The 12,294-nt window shown below is 46.0% G+C and overlaps 2 protein-coding genes across 3 annotated transcripts; both read right to left on the reverse strand.

Moving 5' to 3' along the window:
- Nucleotides 1-158: 158 nt before the first annotated feature.
- C1H11orf52 (chromosome 1 C11orf52 homolog) lies at nucleotides 159-7,165 on the reverse strand. The gene is made up of 4 exons (XM_021658635.2): nucleotides 6,991-7,165; nucleotides 2,807-2,844; nucleotides 1,814-1,878; nucleotides 159-1,263 (listed from the first exon to the last, which is right to left on the reverse strand). The coding sequence occupies exons 1-4, from the start codon at nucleotides 7,062-7,064 to the stop codon at nucleotides 1,015-1,017; spliced, it is 426 nt and encodes a 141-aa protein (XP_021514310.1). The 5' UTR covers nucleotides 7,065-7,165; the 3' UTR covers nucleotides 159-1,014.
- Nucleotides 7,166-10,523: 3,358 nt separating this feature from the next.
- On the reverse strand, nucleotides 10,524-12,259 carry Hspb2 (heat shock protein family B (small) member 2). Of its 2 annotated transcripts, none has more exons than XM_021658660.2 (2): nucleotides 11,571-12,259; nucleotides 10,524-10,907 (listed from the first exon to the last, which is right to left on the reverse strand). In XM_021658660.2, exons 1-2 carry the CDS (start codon nucleotides 11,662-11,664, stop codon nucleotides 10,741-10,743), a joined length of 261 nt encoding a protein of 86 aa, XP_021514335.1. In that variant the 5' UTR covers nucleotides 11,665-12,259; the 3' UTR covers nucleotides 10,524-10,740. The 2 variants fall into 2 exon arrangements, with proteins under 2 accessions (XP_021514335.1, XP_021514334.1); XM_021658659.2 differs by having other exon boundaries at nucleotides 10,524-11,189.
- Between the last annotated feature and the right edge of the window lie 35 nt (nucleotides 12,260-12,294).

Below are 12,294 nucleotides of genomic sequence, written 5' to 3' on the forward strand. Positions count from 1 at the left end.
AGTTCCCACCCCGCTCACTTGATCCCTCCCACTGCCCGCCTTCAGCCAATGGGAGCTTGCCTTCCGTTCACCAGCCCACCATCCAACCGCTGACCAGAAGAACCCTTCTGTGATGTCGGCTGGGACAAAACTCAGCCCCAGGAACAATCACGAGCCGGTTCTTCATACCATTTATTTATTGATTCTAACGGTTTCTCAGACGAGAGCTAACAGTCCTGCGAGGAGTCTCTCCAAGATATCCTCCTCGGGCTGTTAGAGTCTGCAGCTTGAAATCCTTCGGCCCGTGGTTGGAGGTTTTTGAGTCAGTTCCTGTTCCCATCTCCGTGATAAGGTCTGGAGCCCTGGACCCAGCTATTGTTACTTGCCCACAGCAGTGCTGGGGCTGTGGGCAAAGGCTCAGAAAGCTTTTCTAGAGCGTTTCCTCTTCGGCTTTGGAGTAAAGGTGTGTAAAGTGGATAAAATTAGCTGAGCATAGTGGCCACCTGTCTGTAACCGCAGCTCTGGTGATGGGAGGCTGGGATACATCATTTCAAGGCCATCCTCAGCTATGTAGCAAGTTCCAGGCCAGTCTGGGCGACAAGAGACCCTGTCTCTCAAAAAAAAAAAAAAAAAAAAAAAAAAAAAAAGAAAAAAGAAAGAAAAGAAAGAAAGAAAGAAAGAAAAGAAAAAGCCCAAATAAATAATTAAATAAATCCTATCAGAAAACAGCCAAAGTGCATAGAGGGTTCAAATATCTCAAAGTGCATTTGAGAGTTCAAATATTGTTTAGGGGTCACAGGGCAACCTTTGTGTGTGTGTGTGCACTTAAATGTTTTTTGGAACTCAGCTCACCCACAACTCCATGATAACAGTGGCAAACCAAAAGAGTCATAGTGGAGAGAGTAGGAGGACCCATAACTCCGATGTTCTGGTGTTCCTTTGGATTAAAACGTGGTCACCATCCCTGTTCTCAAACACAGTAGACTGTTCCCACAGGATAGTAGCGTTATGGAAACCGGCGCTTCTCCCAATGGCTCACACCAGGGTTCCACTGTTGCTGTCATAACGAGGTGTGACCTGGGGGAAGCGAAGGGTGGCGTACTCGGTAGCGGCTTCTGAGTGCAGGTGTTTCACCTTCTTCCGAGAGGATGGCTGCGTCTGGCTGAGCACATGAATGTCTGCGTAATGTAAGTTGTTCTCCTCCGGTGTGGAATCTGAACTTTTCTCTTGAGATACAGGCGGGTGTAACACTTGCTCATACATTGGTGCTGTTGTTTCATAGTCCTGTTAGAAATCAACAGAATTAAGGGAGGCTTCCATGCAGGGCCAGTTAGACTGCTGTTTCTTTATTGTACTCCTTTGGGAGGCTTGGTAACACAACTTGAGTTCCTGTCTGTCTCTCTCTCTCATGAGCTCTCTCTCTCTCTCTCTCTCTCGTGTGTGTGTGTGTGTGTGTGTGTGTGTGTGTGTGTGTTTACCCCGGGAGAGGGTCCCTGCATTTCACCTTGTTTGAGACGGGGTCTTTCTTGCTGTTTGCTGCTGCATAGGCCAGGCTAGCTGGCTGGACAGTGTCTGGTGATTTCCTTCTCTGTTTCCCATCTCCCAGAAGAGTTGTGCTGGGATTTTAGAAGCTTCTGCTACTGCCTCTGGCTTTTATGTGAATTCTGGAGATCTGAACTCAGATAGTCAGGCTTGCATGTACGTGCTTTACCTGCTGAACCGTCTCCCCAGCCTGACAGAGCAATTTCTAATGAATCTGTCTTGGGGTGAAAAAGCTGAGCACTGGAATCCAACATGTGGGTGGGCCAGAGGGAGGACAGAGGCCTGTTGTTACCTTTGTGCCATTCTGCAATAGCTGTTGCTGCTTCAGTATGCTCAGTGTGGGTCTTGCTTGGCTCTCTGTGGAGAAGGAAAGCCAACTTAAACTCATTCTCTTTCCTGTCATTACTGAGACTGGCCTCTTCAAATGTCTCTCAGACTATGAGCGTGGGCATGCAGCAGATCCCTCTGGTTGCATTCCTACTTCTCTCACGTCTACTAACCTACTCCCAGACTCCTTCTCAGGATGTACAATCTGGCCCATTCCCTATCTGGCCGTCCTGTCTTTCATCCTCCCTGTTCACCAGCCCTCAGTTCTATAGTATGTGATAAGAGTTCATACTGTACTTGGCTCTGGGCCTTGCTCTGGGGGAGGTAAGGATGAGTAAACATTTCCTCTGCCTTGGGAAATCTACAGTGCACCTGGAAAGGCATAGGAGGCAACAGACTACTACTACAAAAATGTAGTACGTGCTCAGTTACAACAATGGGCCACGTTCAATCAAGCCATTCCCCACCCCCATGCGTTTGCAAGAGCTAACTCCTCTGTCCCTGCTAGCATCCTCTTCGTATTGACTTGTGAACTTGATATTATTCCCATGGCATCAGGGTTTTCTCCATATTCGGTTATAGCACCTATAGATAATTATGTATTTAGATGAATCTGCCTGTCACAGTTGATTTTTGGTTCTTCCAAACTTCAGACCTTGGAACATTCCCCTGGGCCTCTCTTCCTCACTGGGAACTTACAGAACTGACCTACACTGCAAGTGCTCAATTGTATTCTGTAAATAGACGAAAGCATGAGCAACCAACTCTAAAGTAGTGGGAAAGGTAACACCCACGGGTTCAGAGCTAGCCTTGGACTCAGTCAAGATTTTCTTTTTGTTCTATCATCTCCCTTTGTCTTGTCTGAGATCATGTCTCTTTTTATGCCTTCTCCAAAGATGCTGGCTTTACTGGTAGTCTTCTCTGATTTCCCTTGCTCTTAATACCCTTCCCCCATTACCTGTTTTGTTTTTCTTCTGGAAAGTTGATGGGCAGCTCCTGTGTAGAGAAACAGATCACCCGTGTGCAAGAGCTCTATACATTCTCTCCATCACATTTGCTCTGTGGTCTCCACGTTCTTGGGTGACCTTCTCCCACCACCCCAAAGATCCACTCTGTGCCAGGGTCAGCCTGAACGTACTTGTCAAGGATGTAACACCTCTCCCCAGTGGATGGCTCTGGAAAGTTGAGTGGTAAAACTGACATAACCAAACCCAAAATACTGGTTTAGGCAACCAGGCACTACATGCCAGGGATGTTGCTGGCTTGTAGGCTATTCTGGGATTGTCTATCAAGCTAATTCCAGTAGAGGCTAAGGGAATTCTGCCAAATTATGGAATATATTCCTGGATCCAAGGCTGAGTCTTCAGTGCTATTTGGAGGGGGGTCAGGAGGGATCTTTGGCAAACTGGGACTTTAATTCTGGGAGTTAGAGGAGCTGTCACAACCAGGGCTGCCTACTTAGGGCCCCTCAAAACTCTATTCCAGTAAGTGACTTTCCTTCCTGCTTCCCTGTCCTTGTTTTTAGTTAACAGACAAAGTGTGAGATGCTTAACCTTTAATGCCCTTTGGAGCACTCTGACTACAGAACTGGGAACACTGAATTTGGGGAGTGACTCAGCAACCTTGCTGCTGGGGTCCCTAGTGGAGCCTGCATGTCTACGTGATGTCAATGACTGATGCCCAGGGAAACAGCCCTTGTCTGAGGAAACAGGATAAATAGTTTCAGACTTACTCTGGGTGCCTATTCTGGCTAGTATATTTCCAAATCTCACCACAGCCCTGTCTGTCTGGCTTCACCTCTCCTCAGGAAGTTCCCTTCTCTTGGAAATTAAAGAGAAAGGAAAAGAGAAACATGCAGACATCTAAATCATGTTGACTGTACTACTGTGGAGGTGGGGAATTGGGTTTTTTCCACACACACGTTTGATAAAGAGCTCTGTTTTGGAGTGATTTTCAGTTCTGAGGCAACTTTCTGAGAACTAGGAAGTCAGTCTTTAGCTAAATGCTAAAGGTGGTGTAGCAGGAAGCCGATTTCTGCCAGTCTCTCATCTTCTTCCTCTCCTTCTTCAGCTCTTGCTTTGTGTTAGGACTGCCTTATCAGAGCCTGATAATAGGAATCAGTGTCTTGCCCCTTGTCATTCCTGTTTTCCTCCTTGTTTCTGTTTAACTGGACAGACAGAATATTTAATTAGGGAATGCACGACTGCAGCCATCCAATTTTAGTGAACAGAGCCTGTTCTTAAGTTGGATATTGCATAGAACCTGGACAGAACCTGATAGTCATAGATGACAGAACTAGTTTTAGATTAGACTTAGAGAATCTAAATGGGCCGTCATCCACAGCAGATGTAAGAATAAAAATAAAAACAATCATTTCAGAATGCAGTTGGCAACAAGGATAAAGATCCTTCAACATAAATGCATATACTGCCTGATATAGCAATATCATGTCCCAATACATGATCATTTATAGGTAGACATGGATTCTTATTGTGGCATTACAACTTCAAAATAGGAAACATCCTAAATGATCAATATTGATGAGTGACTAAGTAAATGGTAGATATAGAAGGTGGCAAACTAAAAAGTCAGGCAGGGGAGACAGGTGAAGCTCTGTGAGTTTGAGGCTAGCCTGGTCTACAAAGGGAGTCCAGGATAGCCAAGGCCAAGGCTACACAGAAAAACCCTGTCTCAAAAAGCCAAAAAAAAAAAAAAAAGGTTCTGGAAGAATACCTAATAGTATGGAAATTTTCACTGCTTAGTAAGCTAATAAAAAGATATGCTGTCAGATTAAAAACCGCATGTTTAAAAATAATATGAAGAATGGCTCAGTGGTTAAGAATGTTCTTACAGAGGATCCAAGTTCAAGTTCAGTTTCCAGCATCCATGTCTGGTGGTTCACAGCCACCTGTAACTCCAGATCTGAGGCATTCAATGCCCTTTTCTCCCCACCCACCAGACACATAATTAAAACTAAAATATTAAAATACAGCATGGGAGCAGATGAAAATGTTATTGTTTTTACTGCGTGCTTGTACTTATGTCTTTCTCTCTCTCAAGGTTTACCTTTCTATTAATGTGCATTGGTCTTTTGCCTGTATGTATGTCTGTGTGAGAATGTTGGGTCCCCTGGAACTGGAGTTACAGACAGTTGTGAGCTGCCATGTTGGTGCTGGGAATTGAACCAGGGTCACTCTAGAGGAGCAAACGGTGTCCTTAACTACTGAGCCATCTCTCCAGCCCTTTATGGTCTCTTTTTATTTTCTACTCTCTTATTTTTCAAACTTTCTGCAGCAAATGCTTATTGCTTCTGTCTCAAAAACTGCAATAATGAATATTCTATAGGAGAAATTATCAGTTATCATACTATCTTTAGGTCTGGGGTTTTAATGTGATAATAAGAAAAAATTGTCCAATCCTACTTGTGTTTTAAGATGCATATTAGATTTTGTTTAGAATGTTTGGCATTGTGTTATTTCAATGGGCTCTGGAGTTAGAATGACCATTTCTGAATAACTGTGAGACTTTCCACAGGTTTGTAACCTCCCTGAACCTCCACGTTCTTAGTAAGAGAATGAGCATTGTTAATAGAATCTAAGCACCATGGGGTTATTGTTAAGGATTAAATAAAATAGTCTAAGATATCTTGTAAGCATAGCTCCTAACATAAAATGAACATCAACAAAAGCCAGGCAGGTGACTTGCCTGTAATCCCAGCGCTTGGGAGGCAGAGGCAGGAGGATTGCCACAAGTTCACTACCAGCTTGATCTATGTAGTAAGTTACAGACCAGTCAGAACTATAGCTCAAGACCCCTATCTCAAAAATAAGTAAATAAGGGCTGGGTGTAGTGACACACACCTTTAATCCTAGCACTGGGGAGGCAGAGGCAGGTAGATCTCTGTGAGTTCAAGGTCAACCTGGTCTACATAGAAAATTCCAGGACTACACTATCTCAAAAATCAAACAAAAAGTAAATAAATATATACTTATGCAAATATAGGCAAATATAAGCATGTATTTATTTTTGGGTTTTTTTTTTGTTTTTTTTTTTTTGAGACAGGGTCTCACTATGTAGCCTTGGCTAGCCTGGAACGTCCTGTCTCTGCCTCTCAATTGCTGGAATCAAAGGGATGCACCACCAGGCTTAGCCAAATTTCCTTTTATTGCTACTGTCTGCATCTGTCACTTCCTGGTACAAAGCACATGCTCAATAAATATTTGTTTAATAACCAAATAGATAAATAAACTAGCAGGCACAGAACTCGAGTCTGGTATTGTTTTCAAATTGTAAGTGCTTTCCAGTGTATCTCCCTTTTCTCTTTATATTCGATGTTTACTTGTAAATAAATCATCTTTGAACTCTGCTCCACACATGGAATAATATAGCTATGAGGCAGCTGACAGGATTAAGCCATATTTGGGAGTTTGTAGAGGTGATAAACACCCTGGGGGAAAAGCCACAAATTATCTATTATAGGGGCTGTTTTTTTTTTTCTTTTTTATGAAAGTGAGGCCCCAGAGAAATGGTGGGACTGCCTGAGGCCACACAGCAAATAGCAAGAAAGTTACATTCACATTTTCCGCAGACACTCTCCTTCCCACTTTTGCCGTTTCAAACAATCATTTGTCCAAATCCAGTTGCTCAATCCACAATCAAATCTCTGATTACCTCGTGAGGAAAGTATGGGCTCTGAAGTCCAGCAGCTGGCCTTGGAATCTTGCTTTACCTGCTAAGTGACTAGCCATGTGACAAGCATATTTAACTTCCCTGAGCCTTCACTCCTTGACTGGCTATAAGATGGGAGCAACCGTTAAGACCACTAACTCACAGAAGTGTTGGGACAATTGAACGAGGTTATAAAGTGGCTGCATATAAAGAGCAGTCAAACGCTCCAGTTATTAAGATCTGAGGAAGAATGAAAAAGAGAGCAGCAGAAGGAGAGAAGATAGAAAGAAGGCCGGACCCCGAGTCCAGCCACTCTACTGCTTGCTGTGTTTTCCAAGCGTCCTCAGGCGCTGGCTCTCGTGTTCCACCCAGGACGCGGCAGGTGGAGAAAGGCACGGTCTCCAGGCTCTCTGATTCTCAGGGTCTCGTAGCCACCACCTGAGACGGTCCCCTCCGTCTTTCGGCCCTACTCACCAGCTTCCCCCACAGCACAGCCTGTTCCCCATGGCGGATGTGTCTCCCAGGGAGGCCAGCTGGTTTTCAGACATAAAGAGCTTTGCGCATTTCCTGGTTCCCGCTTGAGCGAACCGCAGCGGCTCCCAGGGACTCTGTGTCAGTGTCGGATTTCAACCAAGTAGGCTGGACCTTGGAAGCCACCTGGCGGAATCATTCCCAAGTGATTGCTCCCAGCCAAAGGGATAAGACAACGGGCTTCCCGGTGAGAGTAACCTCACCTTTGGGATTTGAAACTCCTTTTGACGAAGCTGCAAGCTTCGCGCTGCAAGCCTCGATTTATGAAGAAACCTGAGCTACAAAAGAGCTCTGGGTTTCCAGAGGAAATGTTTCTCACTGTATCTCACTGCCTTTGAAATATATCCTCCCTTACGTTCGCCCTGCCACACTCAGGTTTGAGTTTCACTGTCAAGGTACAAGTTTCATGTGTTCCCAAAATGGGTTTGAATCCTAGAGGCTTTTGGAACCTGAAATGTGGGGGAGATGGAATGCTTTCATAGTCTCAGAACTATAACGAATGCGCGCAAATCTAACCTTTAACCTTTTAGATTTCCAGCATGGCCAGGCAGAAGCACTCAAAGTATTACCCAATCCTCTCTCTGGTATACACGGGATGGCTCAGGCACTCGGGCGGAGCTCCCAGTGTCATCGCCCCAGTTCAGGACTACGAAATCTCCACTTACACTGCTTGCAGCTTCTAATTGGACTCATTCCTCACTGGCCAGCAGCTACGATGCAGCTGAATAAATTTCCCTTAGAAAACGTGTTTCCGGGCTGGAGAGATGGCTCAGAGTTTGAGAACACTGTCTGTTCTTCCAGAGGTCCTGAATTTAATTCCCAGCAACCACATGGTGGCTCACAACCATCTTTACTGGGATCTGACGCCCTCTTCTGGCATACAGGTGTACATGCAGATAGAGCACTTATATACATAAAATAGATTAAAAAAAATCTTTTTAAGAGGTACTGGATCTCGTTCCGCGCTTTAGTCTTGCCTGGATATGCTGTGCTTCCCCGCTTTCGTTTGCAAAACTTGTAATAAAGATACTTGTGCAATAAAAATACTTTCCGCCAGGAAAAAAAAATCTTTTTAAAAAAGAAAACATGTTTCCAGGTTGGGTATGGTGGTGCACGCCTTTAGTCCCAGCACTTGGGAGGCAAAGGCAGGCAGATCTGGCCTGCTTGGCTCCAGGAACTCCCTCAGTAAGTCTTAGATATTCCTGCTATTATTACTTCTTGTTCTCAGCCAGTTATCAGATGGCAAGGCACTTTATTTCACTCTCTCGAGTTCTAATCCTCACACCAACTTCTTTCCTGCAGACCATTCTCTATCCTGCTATTAACTGTAGTCTTTTCATCCTGTAACCTGCTTCCCCTCACTGGCTCAAAAGCCAGTGATAATTTCCTGTTACTTTTAGGATAGAATTCTCAAAGCCCTTCATAATCTGCTCCATTTCCAATCACCTCTTTGGTAATTTACAGGATTTTATCCAGATTTTTAGAGGGCCAGAAACTACACAGAAAAGACCAAAAGTACCTGATATGCCTTAAGTGTAGAATGATAACAAAAGCTAATGACTATTCTATTGAAATCTGACCCAGTCAGTCCATGTCTGGAATAACTTTAGGCCTCTTGCTGCCTTTCAGGTTCTATTGTCAGTGTGTTACAAAAGAAAATTGTGTGTGTAAGAAGTGGAACAGAAAATGTCCCAAGTTATGGCTGAACAGACAAGGCACAATATCAGCGGGGGAGGGAAGCTTTCGGAGAAATCAGACAGCACTGGTTGTGCCGTACTGTAGAAAGCCGTGATGTCATCAGTGACGGCCTGCTTCGATATGGGCTTAGGTGTAGGGCTGAAGAAGTAACAAACCTCCTTTTCCTTAACCATTTCCTTTAACTTTCTGCATGAAGATAAAAGCTCTTATTAATCTTATTGCTAATGATACAAGAAAAAGTCAGAAAACTTTCCCCAAACGGCTAGAGAGTAAACATTTAAAATTTTACAGGCCATGTCATGTATTCTTTCTCTTATAATCTTTGAAAACAACACACACACAGACGCACAGACACACACACACAACTGTCTTGGTCTGCAACTGTCAGTTTTCTGACCACTGCTATAAAGTATGTACTTTGTCTAGTCAGAGAAACTGTTCTCTTCTGGCTTTCACTCACCCAGATGTAAGGCGCACTGAGGGTAGCTAATCAAAGACACCCATTCCTTATAATTTATATTTACAGTAGTTGTCTCCATGCTTTATTACTTGGTCTGTGTATTGCTCGACATTTACTGAACTACTAAATGAAGAGTAGAATATAATCAATGCTGTTTCTCTGAGGCTGGCTTTTTATTTTACTCATTCCCTATGAAGCGCTGGGGATCTAAGCAGAGCCTACAGCTGTCAGGCAAGCAGTCCATTCCTCCAGGTCTTGCTTTTCTTTTTAAAAAGAGCTTTTTAAGCCGATAATCAAATTATTTAAAGAAGGGCTTTTACCTCCGGGGTCTACACATCCCTAAGAAGGATGTGAATGGATCTCACAAACTTTGTTGACAAATTTCCATGTGTGTATTTTCCTGGTGAGAGGATTGATAGCTTTTGTTGGGTTTTAAATAGACTTTCAATCCCAAACGTTAGGAAACAACCACATTAATGAAAGAATTTCAGATATCCGCCATACCCTGGAATATATATTCAGTCATATTCATTCGTAAATATATATGAATGGCTAAAAAGAAAGCTCTTGGACACCCCTCAAATCATACACATGCATGCATGGTCTCTTGATTGTGAAGAGTTAAGTGTGGCCACACTCTCCTCCCAACCAGCTGATGTTTCTGAACACACTGTACCCCTATCTTCACCTTCAGCCTTTCCTGACTTTCACCTCTACAACACGGCAGTAGTTGAGTCTTAGATTAGGTATAATGTTCCTTTCTACAGGTTACAAAGTCAGACACAATTGCTTTCTTGCATGGGTCTTCCCTTCCCTGATGGGAAAGTTTGTGGGTTCAGTGACAATGGTGGATTAATGTGTCTGTGTGTCTCTGTATGCACACTCCTTGCCCTTACCAGAGACCTTTCATTGCACAGCCAGTGATATGGGAAAGCAAAGCATTCACTCCAGAGCTTCAGGCACCTCTCTCCAGCCAAAAAACATTTTCCTAACCCCTACCCAAAAAAAGGGCCAGACAGACTGGAGACCCTTGTTTTTGTGTCTCTAATCACCAGCTCAGACAGTGCCCTCTGGGCTGTTTGGATGGCGCATCCCGATCCCTCCCAGGATCATTCTCTCTTTTGTTGCATTGTGAGAAAATTATGGCTAGGAATTTGATCTGGAGCCAGTGTGAGCTTCCGGGTGTGATCTCAGCATCCAAGTGTGAGCTCAGGATGCTGAGACGATGGGCACATTTCACAGTGGAAATAGCTGCCTATGACTTTCTTCCCATCCGTTTGCCATTCGGTCTTCCAGGCCACAGAACAGGAGCAGCACAAACAAGGCTGCCGAGGTTTGGGGTTTATTCAGCTCCGCTCAGAATTAAAGCAAAGGCTAGGATACATCAAGGGACCAAACCAAACACTGTGAACCACGCACCTATCCCATCCCCCGAGGACAGTGCTCCCTCTGGGCTGTGGTGGATTTCTGGAATCACCGCGGGAGGTAGACAGGGGGATTCGCTGGGTGCTGGGTCTACCGCAAGCAGTCAGGGTTCAACTCTGGGCTACCTCTTCCTCTTCCTCGGGATCAGGAGGCGCAGGCAGCAGTGAGATGTAGACCTCATTGACTTCCGTGTCTAAATGCCGGCCACCCCGAGGCGCCTCCAAGTTAAGGATACCATCGTGGGAGAGGGCAGCTCGGACTCGCCAGGGGTCCACATCTGCAGGCAGGACATAGGTGCGACAGAATTCTCGGGAAACGAAGCCGTGGCGGTCCAGACGCTGGGGGTGTCGGGCAGACACCTCCAGCAGGTTGTCCACAGTCCTCACGGTCACCTCATCTGGGGTGAAGTGGCTCACATCCAGAAACGCCTGGAACTTGCCCTCACTGAGCCTGAGCTCCGAGGCCCCTGCCCTGCCGCCCTCCCCAGCTCTGGCGGCCCGAGGCCGGACATAGTAGCCATGGTAGAGGGTGGGGGTCAGGATCTCTTCTGGCAGGAGGCCTAGGGGCACAGAAAGAAAGAGAAGGCAAGAGGCAGGGTGAAGGAGGAGGCAGTGGGCACAGGGCTGAAAGGTGAGAGCAGGAAGGGCAGGTGGGAAACTACTGAAGAGGGACTGGGAAAAGAAATGAGATGGCAATGGAGTGTAAGCTGGAACTGGGAGGACAGAAGCGAAACAAGGCCCCGGTACCCAAAGCGCCGTGGCTCTAAAGCCTGTCCGAAGTCTGTAGCAAGAGGAGAGAGCCTTGCTTGAGGGGGGAGTCTGGGGTGGGAGATGGCTCACCCGAGGAGGTCACTTAAGCCCCAGGTAGGGTGGAGGCCAGTGGAGCTGGGCGGTAAGCCCAGAATTTCAAGAGGTGGGGGTGGAAAGCATCTGGGCCATACCTTCTCCGAAGCGCTGCTCGCCCAGGCGGCTGGGGTTGGCAAATTCGTACTCGGCAGTGGCTGGGTGGGCGTGCGGTACTGTGCGGCCCGACATGACTACAGCGGTTGCTACGAGCAGCCCTGATCTCAAGTGCAGCCCCAACAAGATCAGGGCGACCCCTCCAGTTTCAGGAAGCGCCAGGACTCAGTCGGAGTGGGGGCGGGGTCTACACCACCCAAAATAGTGCCGAGCCTCTGGGGGAGGGCATGGTGCCTGGGCCCATAGTGCAGCGATGAGGGTGTGATCTGCACAGCCTAAACCCCCCAAGTCCCCTCCTCTGCACACCCTTCAGCTGTCGCGGGGGCCTAGGAGGACAGCTGAGGGTCCTGGTCCCGGAGAAAGACAGCGGTGCACTGCAGGAGGTCAAGGAGAAGGCCTACTTGGACCTTCACAAATTGTACAATTCCATATCCCTCCATGTCCTAAGTCGCAGGCACTGTGCACACTACTTAAAAAAAAAAAAGATGAAAAGACTTAAAGTTCCACTAGCCACATAGCATCAAAAACGCAAGAAACATTTTCTGTCTTTTTAATTCCAGGCTCTTCTGAACCTAGATCAAATCAGAGTTCCGGTCAGATACCTGGTCCTGATTTGCTGGCTTTCTTCATGTGTCCACAAAGAGTTAATGTCCCTGTGGCCCAGCCTAGGAAGATTCCAGTCCCTGCCCAGGCCCAAGATAGTTG

This window comes from Meriones unguiculatus, chromosome 1 (assembly GCF_030254825.1).
Source record: "Meriones unguiculatus strain TT.TT164.6M chromosome 1, Bangor_MerUng_6.1, whole genome shotgun sequence".
In the NCBI taxonomy this organism is placed as follows: domain Eukaryota; kingdom Metazoa; phylum Chordata; class Mammalia; order Rodentia; family Muridae; genus Meriones; species Meriones unguiculatus.

Coding starts and splice junctions, on each gene's coding strand:
- C1H11orf52 (XM_021658635.2), bottom strand. CDS start 7,064: ATGTCTGAAAACCAGCTGGCCTCCCTGGGAGACACATCCGCCATGGGG. Junction 2,845..6,990: donor CTGTGCTGTGGGGGAAGCTG/GTGAGTAGGGCC, acceptor TTCTCTACACAG/GAGCTGCCCATCAACTTTCC. Junction 1,264..1,813: donor TATTGCAGAATGGCACAAAG/GTAACAACAGGC, acceptor GATTTCTAACAG/GACTATGAAACAACAGCACC.
- Hspb2 (XM_021658659.2), bottom strand. CDS start 11,664: ATGTCGGGCCGCACAGTACCGCACGCCCACCCAGCCACTGCCGAGTAC. Junction 11,190..11,570: donor CGAGCAGCGCTTCGGAGAAG/GTATGGCCCAGA, acceptor CTGTGCCCCTAG/GCCTCCTGCCAGAAGAGATC.